The sequence below is a fragment of the Brassica napus genome, chromosome A9, assembly GCF_020379485.1.
Source record: "Brassica napus cultivar Da-Ae chromosome A9, Da-Ae, whole genome shotgun sequence".
NCBI classification, from domain to species: Eukaryota; Viridiplantae; Streptophyta; class Magnoliopsida; order Brassicales; family Brassicaceae; genus Brassica; species Brassica napus.
In genome coordinates this window covers 15,989,369-16,006,372 of record NC_063442.1, presented here as the reverse complement: position 1 = coordinate 16,006,372, position 17,004 = coordinate 15,989,369, and the positions used below count along the sequence as shown (strand labels likewise).

General features: G+C 35.6%; 3 protein-coding genes, 1 long non-coding RNA gene and 1 other non-coding gene across 9 annotated transcripts; 2 read left to right on the top strand and 3 right to left on the bottom strand.

Annotated features, from left to right (window-relative positions):
* Window positions 1–332: 332 nt before the first annotated feature.
* Window positions 333–2,813, bottom strand: LOC106426974 (ureide permease 1-like). Of its 3 annotated transcripts, XM_048740723.1 has the most exons (8): window positions 2,642–2,813; window positions 2,385–2,436; window positions 2,014–2,282; window positions 1,784–1,922; window positions 1,543–1,696; window positions 1,340–1,463; window positions 885–1,259; window positions 333–795 (listed from the first exon to the last, which is right to left on the bottom strand). In XM_048740723.1, exons 3-8 carry the CDS (start codon window positions 2,239–2,241, stop codon window positions 643–645), a joined length of 1,173 nt encoding a protein of 390 aa, XP_048596680.1. In that variant the 5' UTR covers window positions 2,242–2,282; window positions 2,385–2,436; window positions 2,642–2,813; the 3' UTR covers window positions 333–642. The 3 variants fall into 3 exon arrangements, with proteins under 3 accessions (XP_048596680.1, XP_048596681.1, XP_048596682.1); XM_048740724.1 differs by lacking the exon at window positions 2,385–2,436 and having other exon boundaries at window positions 2,642–2,797; XM_048740725.1 differs by lacking the exon at window positions 2,642–2,813 and having other exon boundaries at window positions 2,385–2,613.
* Window positions 2,814–4,153: 1,340 nt separating this feature from the next.
* On the top strand, window positions 4,154–7,254 carry LOC125578302. Of its 2 annotated transcripts, XR_007316390.1 has the most exons (7): window positions 4,154–4,418; window positions 4,500–4,598; window positions 4,725–4,767; window positions 4,876–4,920; window positions 5,023–5,065; window positions 5,176–5,270; window positions 6,405–7,254. It is a non-coding gene; the product is annotated as an uncharacterized LOC125578302 (long non-coding RNA). The 2 variants fall into 2 exon arrangements; XR_007316389.1 differs by having other exon boundaries at window positions 5,023–5,270.
* A 2,090-nt stretch (window positions 7,255–9,344) lies between these two features.
* On the bottom strand, window positions 9,345–11,707 carry LOC111213474 (ureide permease 4). Of its 2 annotated transcripts, none has more exons than XM_022715236.2 (7): window positions 11,274–11,707; window positions 11,042–11,180; window positions 10,586–10,769; window positions 10,420–10,466; window positions 10,235–10,332; window positions 9,724–10,098; window positions 9,345–9,640 (listed from the first exon to the last, which is right to left on the bottom strand). In XM_022715236.2, the coding sequence occupies exons 1-7, from the start codon at window positions 11,508–11,510 to the stop codon at window positions 9,479–9,481; spliced, it is 1,242 nt and encodes a 413-aa protein (XP_022570957.1). In that variant the 5' UTR covers window positions 11,511–11,707; the 3' UTR covers window positions 9,345–9,478. The 2 variants fall into 2 exon arrangements, with proteins under 2 accessions (XP_022570957.1, XP_022570956.1); XM_022715235.2 differs by having other exon boundaries at window positions 10,235–10,353; window positions 11,274–11,703.
* Window positions 11,708–12,681: 974 nt separating this feature from the next.
* Window positions 12,682–15,011, bottom strand: LOC111213475 (erlin-2-B-like). Its single transcript, XM_022715237.2, has 9 exons — window positions 14,743–15,011; window positions 14,367–14,463; window positions 14,225–14,292; window positions 14,079–14,138; window positions 13,827–13,985; window positions 13,562–13,708; window positions 13,226–13,440; window positions 13,027–13,135; window positions 12,682–12,932 (listed from the first exon to the last, which is right to left on the bottom strand). Exons 1-9 carry the CDS (start codon window positions 14,860–14,862, stop codon window positions 12,822–12,824), a joined length of 1,086 nt encoding a protein of 361 aa, XP_022570958.1. The 5' UTR covers window positions 14,863–15,011; the 3' UTR covers window positions 12,682–12,821.
* A 1,821-nt stretch (window positions 15,012–16,832) lies between these two features.
* On the top strand, window positions 16,833–16,905 carry TRNAA-UGC. Its single transcript has one exon. It is a non-coding gene; the product is annotated as a tRNA-Ala (tRNA).
* The last annotated feature ends 99 nt before the right edge of the window (window positions 16,906–17,004 follow it).

Below are 17,004 nucleotides of genomic sequence, written 5' to 3'. Positions count from 1 at the left end.
TTCACAAGCTGGTCTTTGAAGTCGAGAAAGAATTATAAGGATCATGTAGTGTCTATCATCAATGTTGTTTGAGGTGAAGAAATCAGCGTTTTCACATCGTTCTGGTAACCCGAGCTGCACATAAGGGGAATCCAAGAATCGAATTCAGGTCTTGAATGTGCCAGTGGGTTTTTGTAGGATCTTGGAGTTGAGAGGCGTGGTGAGGATTGTGGATTTAGATCCTCTTCTTGAGGAAAGCTTAGCCATAGCTAGAGTTGGTATCATGAGCGATGAAAGGGGAGAACATAACATGGAGCTTATGAGGAGCACTACCCATTACCAAGAACACCAAGAACATAACAACGTCTAAAAATAATCATATCAAATACTATGTTTAAGCTCCATGTTATATCAAACATGTAAACATAAAATTGATGTTGAAAGATAACTAAGAGGAAAGAAACCATCTTAACACTTTTGAACATGCTACAGCCATTAGTGAAGGTACTTAATATTCTTTTAGGGCTCTTCTCCATCCTTAAAAGGACAGTTTCAAGAGCTGATTTCATGGACAAAATCATGACAAATTCATGAACTAAAACTGTGTTCCTTTTAGTTTTAGCAGTTGAAATTGTAGATGTTTTCTATGTGAACTTTCTCAAATCATTTTCTATGTCCTGCTGAGGCCATAAGAACCGCAACTGCGACTATGAACATGAAGAGCATACTAATAAGAAGTACATATGTTCTTCTCGATGATCTCCTGTATTCTCCAAACAGCAATATCCCCCAAATCGTACTCACAAGTGGAAGTGCCTGAAACCCAACAAAAGATAAGTTTGTTTGCTTATTTTTTTGCACTCTTAAACCACTGAACAGAGAATAATATTTTATGAAGTCTAAACCTGAACAGCGTCTGCAGCTGCATAGCCTGCGGCTTGACCACCCATGAACTGAAGACCATTACCAAATCCACAGAGAAATCCAGCCAAGAAAGACCATCCTCTACCGTTCCAGTCATTTAGGTAAGCCTTGAAAGAAGATCTTGGGAGACCAAGTACAGGCCAATAGAGAAATCTGATGTTTAGTATCAGAGCAATCACAAATGCAGAGATTGAGAAGTAGAAGAAAGCGGTGTACACAGTGAGTTTTGGAACCCCATGTTTCAATGTGTGCCATTGATCGTTTGTAGCTAAGTTGAATGCAGGAGAGAACATGGAGAAACAGATACCGGCAAAGAAAGTTATTGCCAGTCCAATTATTGTGCTTTTCCCAAAGACCTATCAATGCAGTTCTTGATTTTTTTCAAGAAACTAATAGCCATACGATTGTACCTAAAATGAAAATATTAATGTTTCACCTTTATAGCTCTCTGTTTCTCAAGCTCTATAAGAAAAGCTGCAGTCCCTTCTTTTGCTTTCTCTTTCCCTAACCCGCTGTTTGCATGATTTGTCTCTATTTGGAAAGAAGAAGCAGTCTCTAAACTGAAACAAGATATAGATTAGTTTAAAACATAACCAAACCAGAGCAAAAATAAAGAACTAGTTGTGAATGTTGTTCAACCTATTGAAGTTTTGGAGTTTGGATTTGTTATCAGCTGCATTTGACTTATGAACAGCAGAGCCGAAACAAACTGCTATCAAGAAACAAGCGGCGCCCGGGAAAAGGATCTCAGCTCTGTTGATTCTATCATCCAAGAAATAGTTCACAGTTGTGCCTATGCAAAAACAAAACAAAAATGTTCATGAGAAGAAGAAAGAATCAATTAAAACTTAAAAGTAGTTGAAAAGAAACAAGAGTGTACCAATAACAACAGTGATACTAGATGTGACGACTTCAGTGACTGATAGACCAACAAAAGCCCAAGCATATTGTGTTGCTAAGTTTCCAAGGCTAAGAACTATTCCGCCAGCCATTGCAAACATCACAGACTGCCAATTATCCTATAATAAAAAATATATATGCAGTTTAACAAATATTTCCAACAAGATTTCAAACGAGATGTATGTATTTATACACGGATATGTAACTGACTTGAGAAAGTTGTGTGATGAAATTTGGTCTGCTTGGACCTATTTGGCCTAGTGTGAACGCTATGATCACTGCAGCTAACAGATTTGTGATTGTGTAGTCAAGATAAGTGTGTTGAGGAAGCCGGCCACGTCTTTCAGTTAGAGTCATTATTGCTGGCCATGTCCCTAAGAAGAGAAGAGCCAAGAGCATACAAGCGATTGCTCCTCCTTTGCTCTCGATCATATACATCTTTCCACTCTCTATGTATACTATAAAAGCACAAAAAAGTGCTGCAAAGAAGAAGATTTAAGGTTAGTAGAGTTCACGGAAGGTTCCAAGAACAGAACACCAAGACACAAGCTGATACAAGAAGATATAAATAAAACTCAAACCTCTGTTTCACCAAATTTCACTACTTTCTTGATCTAAAGCAAACACTCTTCACTGTGTGAACAGAAACAATATTAAAATCCATCAAATTCAAAGTGAGGGTTGTAGTTCTATCAAAGATCTATGAAAATCTCAGGAAAACTGACAATATACAGCAATACAAGAGAGAGAATATCTTTTGGATTACTAGAGAAGCAATAAGAAGAGAGACCAAAAAGAAAAAGATCTTTGACTAGTGGATTTCTTGAAATAAATTTACCTTTTTGAAGCTTTTGTCCTTAAGTTTGATTTGCTCAAAAAAAAAGTCCTTAAGTTTGATGTATAACAACAGATGATAACCAGAGAACAGAGAGAGGACAAGAAAGAAAAAAGTTACAAGTTTTAGTTTAATTATTTGCTTATAGAGTCCCATTTGATTGGAAGATTCAGAATTTGCTTGCGGCTGTGATACTACTGGCAGACCCATTTGATAGAGACATCTCCTTTTCTATTTATTTTAAATAATATAATTTTGTAGAAAATTGATCATTCTTGATTTGCGTTCAGATTAGATTTTTCTGTTTTTCTGCCAGTTCCGTCAGTCAACGACTGACATAATCATATCTTCATTCGGAAAAGCATGCTGACTACTAAATCATTCAGAAATCAAAGACTAAGAAAACAGAACAAGTCAAATATACATAACAAATGTGCTAAATAGCATGAGTCTCACGTTGCAACCTTAGCTAAGTCCCCTGTAGGCTCTTCTCTTGTATCTACTCATTTATCTACTAATTTACTTGAATGTACGTACACTTTTGATTATATTTCAGTCCTGAATTAATAATAATACTGACATACTCAAGAACCCGTCCGCAACCTAACCCGGATAGATCCGAATCACCAGATCCGACCACGTTAATCAACGGGTCATCCGCTCCGTTTACGCTATTCGGACTCACAATTCTCCAGCCACCTTCAATCATTTTCCTCATGGCTTCATCTCTTGTCTCCAATTCATCCAGCGGAGTCTTCCCCACAGAAGTACAGATGAATCAAGATAGTGCTCGAAGGGCTAGATGATGCTATCTCCGGCGAAGAACACGTTCTTGAAGTCGGCGTGGTTGTTTATCCAATGTTCTGGTCCAGTGATATGAGCGAACACCCACTTCAGAGCATCCCATGAGTCTCCGTACGGGATCGGAATCAGAAACTCCGGCAGTTTGCAGCGGCGACGGTTGAAGTGAGTAAAGTGTGATAAGTCGGTGAGAATGCTGTTTCGACGATGAAGCCACCACCGTGTAAGTAGATGAGGAGAGGGAGTTTTTCTCCGTGGAAGGAGGCTTTCTCCGGGAGGTATTGTAGAGAATCGACCTTGGCTGTTTCTTGTAACAAGTAAATCGACACAACAATATGTTGGGCGAGTCCTCTCCAAACCGGAGACAAACTCTATATCACTATGAATCGAAAACGTTACAAGCTTCGCACTAGTTGCGTGTTCTATGCTTTAGAGAGTTTTTATGTTTCTGTATCTAAAACAATGATAGGAGAAGTCTATTTATACTACAAGATCTAAGCTAATTCTACTTGGAACAGGATTTAGTAATCCACCGCCATACGTATCTGTTTCCCTTTAGAACTAGGAGTTCCTTGTTTCACAAGAATTAATCTTATTCTTTGTCTTCTTTTCAGGTTCTATCCGAAGCCCAATAAGCCTAAGAATGGCCCAACGAGACACCAAGGCCTCACATTCTCCACCTTGGCTCTTTTGGTCATTCATCGGCTTCTCCGCTTCTCCATCTCTCTCTCTCTCTCTCTCTCTGCGAAAATGAAAAAAAACCGAAGCACCGACGAGCTCGCCGCCTCGTCTTCTTCAAGCTTCGTCTGTTCCTGACGTTGCTTCACCGGAGTCGCATGCCCTCTCCGATCCTTGCTTCTCTTATTTTCTCCGAACACTTCCTCTCTTCGATTCTCCGTGAGCCAGACAAGATCCTGACTTTTCCGCCGCTTGTCTTCACCAGCGTTGGCTTCTACCGCTTCCGCCATTGATATCTCAGGTTACCTTTGCTCCTCCTTTATCTCTTTCTTTAGATATTTTGAGTAAAGCTCTAACCTTTGATTTCAATTCTGTTTTCCAGCTTGAGCTTTGATGAATCCGTTGTGTCTCCGTGACAAACTCTCTCGATCTCATCTCACGACACCCACGAGACCGAAACCAATACTTGTCAAAATAAAAGGTACTTTCTTTGGTTTTGACTTTTATTCCTTCCTGAATACGTGTCTTGATTTAGCTCTTGTTCAGTTACCTCTTTCCAACTCGTTGAGCTTTTGTTACTAAAGCTTTATATTGTTGACTTTTACAGCTCACTTGATGTAGACGTCTCTTCACCAACTTAGCTTCCTTTGGTAATGATCTGAACTTTCCTATCAACGTACACTAGTTGATATATTCAGTGCTGTTTATAAGAGCCTGTGACTGAAAAATAATAATTTTCCTTTGTTATTAATCTCCAGCCATGTTTGTAGACGATTCTTTGCTACCAACACATTCTCCTTCACGTATAATATTGGCTTCTTCCTTTTTTAAATGATTTCCCAGCTTCTATTGAAGCTTATGGCCCCTGCATAGAAATTCTTTGACTAGTATGAATAATTTTGCAGGTTCCTTGCATAGACAACTCCTGTCTACAACCATTCTTCAAAGGTAATCTCCTTCACTCAAATTCATTTTTTTTTCAAGTTTTGTAACTCCCTGTCGAACCATCAGTTTGCTTTTCCTGAAACTGATACTTTCTTTTGTGGCCTTTCCGCGAGGTGAACGAGTCGACAGTCTTGTCACCTGCAGCCACACGAGACCTACTAAGGCAGAACCTTGAGGATCTCCAAGCATGTCTCGAACTTCTGTCCAGGTACACACTTAGTTAGGAAATCTGCAGGATTGATAGATGTGTGAATTTTGTGAACCGTAACGTCGCCAGCCTCAATTACGTCTCTCATATAGTGTAGTCTAGTATCTATATGCTTAGTCCTTTCATGGAATCCTCCATTCTTAGCTAAGTGTATAGCACTCTGTGAATCTGAAAACACTCTCACATCATCTTGCTTGAACCCCAATTCACTAACAAACCCCTTAAGCCATAATGCTTCTTTAAAAGCTTCGGCTAATGCCATGTATTCTGATTCTGTCGTTGATAGTGCGACAATATGTTGGAGACCTGATCTCCAGCTTATTGTGTTGCCTCCGACTTGAAACACATATCCTGTCACGGATCTTCTTCTGTCCAAATCGGTTGCGTAGTCTGCGTCACAGAATCCTTGTACTTTGAAATCTTCTCCTTTAGTAAACAATAGATCCGAATCTAGAGCTCCTTTAAGATATCTCATCACCCACTTAACAGCTTCCCAGTGTATTCTTCCTGGCTTGCTCATATAACGGCTGATTAAGCCCACTGCGAAACATAAGTCTGGTCTAGATCCCACCATTGCATACATTAAACTTCCAACGACTGATGCGTATGGAATCACGTTCATGAACCTTGCTTCCTCGTGCTCTTCTTTTTGTGTCAAACTTTTAAGCTTGAATTGTGGTCCGATAGGAGTAACCACAGCTTTGCTCTCTGCCATGTTAAAAGTTTCCAGCACCTTCTGTAGATACTTCCCTTGCGATAGTTTTAGAGTTCCTTTCTTCCTGTCTCTAATAATATCCATTCCAAGTATTCTTGAAGCTGCTCCAAGGTCCTTCATCTCACTCTCTCTCTTCAAGCTATCTTTGATTCTTTTAATTTCTTTAGAATCCTTAGATGCTATGAGCATGTCATCAACATAGATCAGGTTTTTCATCTTTCTGTTCTTCACCTTCAACATCCGTAGAAGGAGTTTTCTCCTTAAGAACAGACCCCAAACCAAAAATCTCTAGCTGACACAGCATCTTATACTTCCATAGACCAAAATCACCTTTGCCATCGAATTTTTCCACTTCAAATTTCTTTGAAATTGCTTCCATCTTTCTTATAACCCGTAAACTTATTTTCCTTTGTTTGCAGGTTGCTGTAACACGCCGTAGTCTTCAAGCTTCAATCACCAACGAGCTGAGTCTTCTTCTCCGCACCAGATAAGAATTCTCCTTGCTTGTTTATTGAATCTTGCCTTCGAATCTCTGTAACTAGGATCTCTGTTAGCCTAAGCTCTGATACCACTTGTAGAGAATCGACCTTGGCTGTTTCTTGTAACAAGTAAATCGACACAACAATATGTTGGGCGAGTCCTCTCCAAACCGGAGACAAACTCTATATCACTATGAATCGAAAACGTTACAAGCTTCGCACTAGTTGCGTGTTCTATGCTTTAGAGAGTTTTTATGTTTCTGTATCTAAAACAATGATAGGAGAAGTCTATTTATACTACAAGATCTAAGCTAGTTCTACTTGGAACAGGATTTAGTAATCCACCGCCATACGTATCTGTTTCCCTTTAGAACTAGGAGTTCCTTGTTTCACAAGAATTAATCTTATTCTTGTCTTCTTTTCAGGTTCTATCCGAAGCCCAATAAGCCCAAGAATGGCCCAACGAGACACCAAGGCCTCACAGGTATATGCGGATGGAGAGGTTTTTCTCCGGGGAGTAGATTGAGTCTTTGGAAAAGACGCCGTTTTGTGGGTCTAGAGACGGTGGGACAGTTGTTTCTCCTAACATACGCTCTATGCGGCCATTCTTGGACTACAAGTAAACTTATATAAATAAGTGATTCAAGTTTTGTTTGATATAATACTTACTTTAGAATAGGTTTGGTTGAAACCGAATGAGTGTATGTATATATGGGTGCAAGTGTGCAACAGCTTATTCAAATATGTTGGATGCGAACAGTTGGACTAAATTATTTCATCTGGATCACTAGATGTGACTTGTGAGAAACAGTTTTTCCCAATGATTATGTGGAGGAGAATAAATCAGGCGCACAAGAGAAGTCTTTTTAAATATTTGTCACTCATCACTATAAGTTCAAATGAGGCCACTATCACTATCAGAGTATCAGTTAACAAAGCCCTTTCTTGATTTATTTGGGAGATAAGAATACCTTTTACATTTCTTGTAAACTAGGCTACTCCAGTTTGTAAATTTTATCGAACTATATGACTTCCAGTCATAGCTTGTGACGGGTACTTCTTAAGTATAATACGAGTATCTTGTTCGAAAGAACGTGCATGATTCCTTTGGCTATATAACAAGCTTCAAATTCACCACTTTTCTCGGATCACATCACTTACATTCCGCATCGCAACACGGGGCATATGTTCATTATGTGGACTAATTTATCATTGATTTAACTGAAGTTATGGATCTCTCATAAGTAAGGGAGTTCAATCCGGATATCGGTTCGGTTTAGGTTTGGTTTTTTTCGGTTTTCGGTATTTCGGTTAGTAAAATATAACTACCATTATAAATCCATATTTACTTCGGTTCGGTTCGGTTTATATACTGTCGGTTTTCGGTTTATTCGGTTTTATACCAAAAAACATAATTATTTAGTTTGAAATCATATTATATAAATTTTAGAGTCATATTGTCAACACAATCATTTATTAAAAATATATTATATGTTCAAATAAATAAAAAAAAACGTAAAATGCTTCTACCATCAAATAAAATAATCAAATCTATAACTAAAATGAAAGCTTAAAATTTTGAAAATAAAAATATGAAACAAAACAAATACATGAAAGAAAAGTTTTTCCACTCTTCCATATTTAGTGTTCATTAAAGTCATAATTTTTCAATTGAACACGAAACTCTATTTATTTACAGATAAAAAAAAAGTTGTGAAAATTTTCCATTAATTATTGTCCATCAAATTTATAATCTTCATATTAATTTAGTGAAGACAAAAATAAAGCAAAAAAATCAAAAAAGACGTAGAAAATAAAATGTCTTAATTGCGATGTATTGTTATTTAATTATAGTTCAAGTGTTTTACAAATTAACGTTGTTTATTAATTTATGTAACAAATAGATTTTCATGTATTGTTATAAAATAGATATATATTTACATGTTTACTTTTAATCGGTTTTGTTCGATTTATTCGGTTTAATCGGTTATATACCAAACCATATCCAAATCCTACAGTTTTTATAAAATTATATTCATTCGGTTTATATGGTATATACCAAAACCAAACCATATTGTCTATCTCGGTTCGGTACGGTTTGGTTTTACCAACTCAGAACAATATAAATCATGAATTATTTGAACTTTAAAGCATTGAAATTTGAGTTACGTCGTACAGTGTTATGACTAATTTACAACTTTAAATTGTATTTGAACTTATGCATAACACGCAATGTTGTTCAGATAAAGCTATAAGTAGAACTAGATTTTGACCCGCGCTTTCAAGGCGCGGGTTTATTATTATTTTTTTTTTCAATTGATAAATATTTAGTAAATGTCACATTTTTATATATTTGTGTTTTATTTTATAAAAGACTTAAAAATTTTATCTTTATTTATCGTATTTCATTTTAAATGACTATTTATGTTTAAAAAATTAAATTTTATTTTTTTAATGAATTAAGTTGGTATAACTCTGATAAATTAATTTTACTATGTGGTTAATATTTTAATTAAAAAATTATATACTTTTAATAAAGATTTATACTTTTCAATAAAAAAATCAATTATTTTTATGAATGCTTAAATTATATTAAGAAAAGAAAAAAAATAATAATTAAGAATAGTTGAAAAAAAAATATTTTAACTTGGACTCAATGGCCCAAAGGAAAAAAAAAATGAGAATTGAATCTGATTTTTTAATAGGCCCAAATGACCCAAGAGAGATTTGATTTGGGCTGGATCCAAAAATAATGACCCAATATAGATTTGTTATTAATATTACTTAATTGCCCTTAATGAAACATGCAATGTTAGTGAAGGAAACATGCCCCTAAGGTAATTATGACAATAGGATCCTGCTTTAATAGTATAGATGAGGAAACTATAAGGTACTTTAGAAATATACCAAATATTTTCCAACTTGATTAGAAAATAAAAATAAACGTAACATTCGATTATTGATATCCATAACGAGCCCTCAAACGTATAGTAAAACTATATAAGAAAATGTCATCATTTCCGGTGACCACGGCGACCAGAAGACGCCATGAGAATGGCCACTGCCGCCACAAACATGAGCAACATGCTAACCAGAAGTACATAAGTTCTTCTGGACGATCTCCGATACTCTCCAAACAAAATTATACCCCAAAATGTGCTCACAAGAGGTAGTGCCTAATAAAACCAAAACAAATGACACTCGTATACTCAAAATCAAACAAGTATGAACAAACTAAACCAAGAGATCAAAAACTAACTTGGACAGAGTCTGCAGCCGCGTATCCAGCAGCTTGACCTCCCATAAACTGCAAACCATTACCAAACCCACACAAGAAGCCAGCAAAAACAGCCCAACTTCTACCTTTAGAATCTTTTACATATTTCTTAAGCGATGATTTCGCTAAGCCTGCCATAGGCCGGTAAAGAAAGATGAGGTTTAGAATCAGAGCGATGAGAAAACCCGCGATGGAGAAGTAGAAGAAGGCCGTGTAGACAACAAGCTTAGGCACGCCTTTTGGCAATGTGCTCCACTGATCATTTGTTGCCAAGTTGAATGCAGGAGAGAACAAAGAGAGACAGGTTCCAGCGACGAGCGTTAAAAAGAGTCCGATCATTATGCTCTTTCCAAAGACCTGCCAATGAGAAGTTTTTTTCTTAACGCCTACCAAGAATATACTCTCCTTTTGTTATGCAATCTTGCATAACAAGTTTCGAACTTTGAGTTCAAGGTTTCGAGTTTTTTTTTCTCTTTGGTCAATGTGACTGAACCTTGATTGCTCTTTTGTTCTCTAGCTCTACAAAGAATCCTGCAGTCCCCGCTTTCGCTTTTTCTACTGGTTGCTCATGAGACTCGAGATCAGTTTCCTCTGTTAAGGGTAAGGACAAACCTAAGAATAGATCATAAAGATCATCACAAAGTTTCTCAATCTTATAAAATATATAATAGGGCTTACCTTTTTCAGGGTTGTCCTCACCTTTTCTAATGGAAGAATAGAAATCCCTGTGAAATTTTTAAATCTTTAAGTTAACATGGAACATGTTACTCCTGTAACATCCTACAGCCCTATTAGAATATAATGCAGTTTTTTTTACTTCGGAACTACTTTAGCATCTTCTTACCCTTCCCTGTGTGTCCCAGCTTTATACTCGCTAGGTAAAGACTCTAGTTTAGCTTTGACATCAGCTGCATTAGAATAGTGAACAGCAGCGCCAAGGAAGACAGCGATCAAGAAGCAGCCTACTCCTGGGAAAAGAACCTCCGCTCTGTTTATCTTGTCGTCCAAGAAATAATTCAACGTGGTTCCTATAGAACTCACCGTGACATGCAAGAAACCAAAAACAACATCAGTGATTGATTCATAACGTTGAGATATTATTAACCTCTCCGTTTGTTGTCTGAAAATATTATATGAAAATATTATAAATATTTCACATCTATAAAAATGATTTTTTTTATTCTTAATTTGATTTCAACACCTTTCACTTTTATTCTTAATTTAATTTCACCACCTTAACGCAAACGCGGAGATGGCGTTGAAACAATTGAGGCGTTTATAGGTGAAAGAGGAAACATACCAATGACAACGGTGATGCTTGCGGTTATAACTTCGGTAACCGGTAAACCGGCAAACGCTAAAGCGTATTGAGTCGCTAAATTCCCAACGCTTAAAAGCACGCCGCCAACGACTGCAAGCAACACCGACGGCCAATTATCCTACACAAAAGTGATTCCTTCAATAAAACAATCGCAAACGCAAAAATGGCGTGGCCTATGTAATTAAGGAATCTAAAGAAGATGAGACCAAACTTGAAGGAGCTGAATGGTGAAGTCAGGCGTTTGAAACGTGCTTTTTCCAACCTCACCGAGTGTAAATGCGATCACAATCGCGGACAAGAGGTTAGCGGTTGTGAAATCAAGAAAAGTATGTTGAGGAAGACGACCTCTTCTCTCCAAAAGAGTCAAAATCGCTGGCCAACTTCCCAAACAACATAACGAAAGTATCATACATCCTATAGCTGCTGTTTTGCTCTCAATCACATACATCTTCTTGTGTTTCTTCAACACAAAGACTCACTCTTTTCTCTTGGTATTTATGGGCTTTGCCTCTTACCCGGTTATACCCCACCGCTTTTGAGTCCTGTCCGGTTTATCTAAACCGGATCTTCTCTATAACTGCATGTATGTTGTGATGGTTGCTTGGAGAAAGTTACATGTGTACATATCAGAGTTTATGTCAACAGAGAACATTAAGACAAATCGGCGTTTTCAGCCTAATAAGACCAAACAAGAGCTCAGACAAACTTGGACTTTGAGTCTGAGTTTGACAGGTGGTCAACTATTTCTTCACATGTTACTAAAAACAGAGAATATGTGAGATTTGCAGTATTCAAACCTTTTGGGCGTTTTGGGTAAAATCAGAGAGACATAATGGTCAAAACGTGCAATTGTTCCTATTTTTGCCACAACGTCACAAGACTAATAGATAAATATAGTTATGAAAGTATTACACTCTGTTAATTATATAGATGTGTTCCAAAACAATGTTATATAGTAATTTGTTTTTCCTCGTTTTTCTCTTGAGTATGTTGTCGGCTTTATACAACAGCTCTTAGTGAGTTTAATAAACAGTTTAGTGTAACAGGCATTATTAAGGCCCATGTGAGTTTTACGTAATAATTAAATATGATTGGAGTTGCAACATAAGCAAGATCTAATGTAGCACATTTGGCTGATTACGAGAAGCCCGGCAGCGGAATAATTTTAAGTGCACCTTTTTGGGGGTTTAGATCGACTAACTAAATTTTACAAGGCGTTATTAATAGTTTTTGAGTTTAGGCCAATATCCGAAGCATATAGAACCTCCATTTTTTTTTGTCCAGCATGCAATTTAATTCTGATTATCAAACATTTAAGTATTTTTTAATTTTCTTTAGTTGAGCTTTAAATGGACTTCCCCTGAATATTGGTTTCCATAAAAGATTTTGAAGAGAGCTGATATATAACACCTTTGCCTAAAGAGTTTATTCAATGGTTGAATATGTTTTTCCTCGTCTCTCGTGAGTCATGATCCTTTAGGTCCAAAATAAAGTGTTTTGTCATCTAATTCTTTTTTTTTTGGACAAACTACATTTCATATTATAATAAAGGCTTACACTCAATTGAAGGAGGAGATGTTCAAAGAAGCTAGAGCTGGTCTTAGTACCAAAGAGATAGATTTTCGAACAAAAGAAAACATGTTTATTTAAGAGATTAAGTTGCAGTAAAATGATCGCCACAAGAGAAGCGTCCAAGTTTTCAGTAATAAGCAATAACAAAAGAAAGTTTTTGTTTTCCTTGGTGGGGACTGAACATGTTCTATGAATCAGAATCAGTGGCCCTTTCCGAGTTCCCATCATTAGATTTGTCTTTAGTCGAGTGATTGAGGAAGTTCCCAAGTAGCCTTTGATCCAACACCATGTTAGGTACCTTCAGGGTAGTAATAAAAATATTTCTTTAGAACAGAAGAAACAGAGAATTATAAGAGATGATAGTTAAGAAACGAGATAGTGTGGAGGAAAACCTTGTCACCGAAGAACATTTTGGTGTTGTGAGCAATGGCATCGATGAATTTAAGTTCGAGAAACTCAGGAGTGAGCTTCAACTTGTTTGCTTCAGCTTCTTTCAGTACACTAGTGACAGTGATCAGAGCGAATGAAACCATTAGACCCATTGTTTAGATGTTCTTTGTTTGCTTAATGATAATAAAGAGTGGCTATTACCGGTAGTAATCAGCATCGGCGAGACTCTTTTGACGATCAAGATACATCTGATTCTCGATATCCGCTTCTCTCCGTGCACTGTCTTTCTCAGTCAGCTTCTGTTCCATCAGAATCTTACTAACATTGGCGTTCTTCTCGGCTTCACTAATGGCCATGATCTTCTTTGTCTCTGCCTCTTTCTCAGCAACTCTTTGTTTCTCAATAGCAATCAAAACCTTCCAAAACAAGTCATCAGTTTTCAATTGTGTAAACAGTCTAACCCGTTCTGTATTGCTAAACAGATTCCTAACTCATGAATAGCAGAACTAAGAGCCAAGGAGTCAAAAGAGAATGTACCTTAGTGCGTTCCTCTTCCATCTGCTCAAAGTTGCGCCTCACACTCTCTGGAATTTTAGGCTTAGTGACACGCACACTAATAATCTCAATTCCTGGAGCATAACGTGTGCAATCAGCCTGAAGAGCCTCTTTCATTCGTTCATCAATCTGAAACACACCTTTGATTTTTAAGTGAATTACAAAAGATACTATGAAGCTACCAAACCGTTAAGATCAAAGATACTATGTTCACATGAAGGTTACAATGGCTTCCAAATCTAGCTACCTGGTCAAAGATGTCAATGTAGACTTGCTGAAGCGAATGAGAGCTGCAGAACTGGTTGATCTCGTGGTGAATCTTGTCGTATATCCATGTGTTATCATAGTCGACACCGTAGTTGAGCAAAGTGTCATAGACATAATCCTTACGCAGACGATTAACAACCTAAAACAATTTTTTTATTTATAATTCTGGTCAATAATACATGTTATTAAGATAAGCAGAGAAACAAAAATAAAAAATTCATAAAGGTGTTACTTCAATCTTCTCAAAGGTAATCATGACACCTCCTTTGGTACCACATGGTATATCCTTCACCTAAAGGCACATAGAGAGAAGCAATTACTTAAAAAAAGCAAACAACCTAAACACATCAAAGCTTTCTAATGGTGAAAAAGACTCACTTGATCTGTTTGGAGAGTAACTTGAACAGGCTCGTAGTTGGTAATGAAAGGCAGCTTCAAATGAAAACCTGAAGCAAGAAGAGCAGTGTTAAGAAAAAAGAGCTAAACCGTGATGACAGACACTGAGAGAAGGGATGGTTACCAGGCTCTGTGATGATGTTGAGAAGAGCACCACCTCTCCAATAAGCTCCAACGTGACCTTCAGGGACTTGGTGCACCAGCGATGAAGGGGACATGACCTGTTAATACCCAAAAAACATGAACAATGTTGTATGATAACCAAATAATGTTATTACAGTCCAACGCAACACAGAGAGCAAGATCTCAATCGGTAGTGAGTTAGGTATCTCTCGATCGAGTATGTTGGGCACACACAAATATGATAAAACGAAACTAAGATCGAGTCAAGGTGGAGAGTCAAGTCAACTAAAGGATACGAAAGTCAGACATTCCGACAAAGGAGTGGTTCTAAATCGAAAGGGAGAACCGATTCAAAGTAAGGATGGGTTTTGATATACCAAAGCGGCGATTGCGATGAAAACACCGAACGCGATGAAAATCGAAGTGAGGTCGCCGCCGGGTTCACCGACGGGAGGACGGGGACCGGTTTCAGTTCTCCGCTGCTGCTGAGGATCCATGGCGAAATTAGCTTAGACAGACCTGGGGAGGGGAGGGGAGGGGAGGGCTTTCTTTTTCTGGAAAACTTGGAAAGGAGTGAGTTTAACCTGTGGGGGGTTTGATCGAGTGTAGGAGGGAAGATGGTAACTCTGTGTGTGTGTGTAATTGATATCCAACCGTTGGATGGGAATATGCTCAACCGGTCGGTTTGCTCAAGCGATGTTCAAGCAAATAGCTAACGGTGATACTTGGTTACAAGGTTTTGTAATGGAATGTCTAGAAAAAAAATGAAATGTAGTTATAAAATATTCATGATTAAAAAAACTCATGAACAAGTGGAATGAGTGGAATGAAATTCAATTTTTTTTATTCTATAATTTTCTTTGTTTCATTTATCTACGTTGTATTTTTTTTAATTTCATTAATTTATGATATTCTTTAAATTGATAATCAGTTACAACTTTAGATTAATATTTAGGTGGACATTTAAATTAATTTTTTGAATGTCTAAATCCACTCTTTTAAAAAAAAAGTCCATTAAAAATTGTTTTATCGAATTTATTGACTAAACAGACACCTACACAATTTTAATGAAAAACACAATTCTAATGAAAAACGATTATAAGCATTTGGACTTTAATAACATAATCATAGGGATGATTTAACACACTCTCTAAATATTGATGCCACATCTTCTCTATTAAAAGAGAAGTACCATTTTTATCTACCATAAAAAGTCATACTAGCCTTATAATTAGGTTCATTTTATTAATTACATTTATTTAATTATGTACATTAATCTATTAAATATATAAAGATATTAATAATAAATCAATTTTAACTGTAAATTTAAATTTTATCTTTAGTTATAACAAAATATTGAGAAAAAATCTAACAAAATCTTTCTAAAATTTTAAAATATTTTATTTAAATGAATACCATTGATTAATTTCGTAATTAATAATATATACTATTATACATTAATTTAAATAATATTTTATTATAAAACAAAATAAAATAAAAGTGTATGCTATTTTTCAAATTTTATAATTATATTCTATATCATCTTTATTAAAAGAAATACCATAAAAAATTCATACTAGGCCTATTTCATCAATTACATCTATTTGATTATTTAAGTTAATATATTTAATATATAACATTTCTAAAAAAATCTTATAAATTATATAGATATTAATAAATAAATTTTAATGTAAATTTAAATTTTATTTTTACTTATAACAAAATATGTTGGAAAAATCTAACAAAATTTTAATAAAATTTTAAAATATTTTTAAATTAATGCAGTGATTGATTTCATAATTGATAATATAGTATTATTATAATCTATTTACTTATAAAATCCCACAATATACTAAAATAAATAACATAGAAATATAAATTATGCTAAGAAAATATCAGTTCTATAGTAACTAAATAAAATTTTAAAATGTGTTGTATCCAGTTTGTAAAAATTAGAAAAAAATGAAGGAGATTCTCAATTTGTTTATTTCATACTATGAATTTATTTTACCAAACTCGAATATATATTAATATATAATAACAATTAATAATAAAGTAAAATGTAAAAAAAAAATTATTATACATTATTAATATCGAATAAGAAACTTAATCAATAACATTATAGATTTACACAATATATAATACTAAAATGTAAATTATATCTTTGAAAGTTTTGCGATAGTATCTGTAATATATTTATAAAATGAAAATCTACCCGTACGGATGTGCGGGTGAAAAATCTAGTATTGACATATAATATGAGACCAAAGAGATGACTATGAAAAAGGAAAATAAAAAAATATATATTTGTTTGCTATTAAGTGAGGCTTGCTATGTAAAAGCATCCTAATTTGTATTTATTAAAATTATTTCCCTCCATGTAAAATATTGTAAATAAACCAAGCAAGTACTGAACAATGTTTTTACAAACATATATATTAGACAATAATGAATAATTCTATCAATTGGGGATGTAGCTCAAATGGTAGAGCGCTCGCTTTGCATGCGAGAGGCACGGGGTTCGATCCGCCGCATCTCCACTGTTTTTTCATTTTTATATAATTCGATAATTTTTGAAAAGAGACACCAATCAAATTATCGTTATAATAATTTGTAACTTCTAGTTGCTCTCGCATAGA

What these genes read in the sequence shown, in the direction of transcription:
- LOC106426974 (XM_048740723.1), bottom strand. Translation starts at nt 2,241, where the DNA reads ATGTATATGATCGAGAGCAAAGGAGGAGCAATCGCTTGTATGCTCTTG. An exon ending in TCATCACACAACTTTCTCAA is followed by an intron (nt 1,923 to 2,013) that starts GTCAGTTACATA and finishes TTTTTATTATAG; the next exon opens with GATAATTGGCAGTCTGTGAT. An exon ending in TAGTATCACTGTTGTTATTG is followed by an intron (nt 1,697 to 1,783) that starts GTACACTCTTGT and finishes GTTTTTGCATAG; the next exon opens with GCACAACTGTGAACTATTTC.
- LOC111213474 (XM_022715235.2), bottom strand. Translation starts at nt 11,510, where the DNA reads ATGTATGTGATTGAGAGCAAAACAGCAGCTATAGGATGTATGATACTT. An exon ending in TCACCATTCAGCTCCTTCAA is followed by an intron (nt 11,181 to 11,273) that starts GTTTGGTCTCAT and finishes ACTTTTGTGTAG; the next exon opens with GATAATTGGCCGTCGGTGTT. An exon ending in TGAGGACAACCCTGAAAAAG is followed by an intron (nt 10,354 to 10,419) that starts GTAAGCCCTATT and finishes ATCTATTCTTAG; the next exon opens with GTTTGTCCTTACCCTTAACA.
- LOC111213475 (XM_022715237.2), bottom strand. Translation starts at nt 14,862, where the DNA reads ATGGATCCTCAGCAGCAGCGGAGAACTGAAACCGGTCCCCGTCCTCCC. An exon ending in TTACTCTCCAAACAGATCAA is followed by an intron (nt 14,139 to 14,224) that starts GTGAGTCTTTTT and finishes ATGTGCCTTTAG; the next exon opens with GTGAAGGATATACCATGTGG. An exon ending in ACATTGACATCTTTGACCAG is followed by an intron (nt 13,709 to 13,826) that starts GTAGCTAGATTT and finishes GGTGTGTTTCAG; the next exon opens with ATTGATGAACGAATGAAAGA.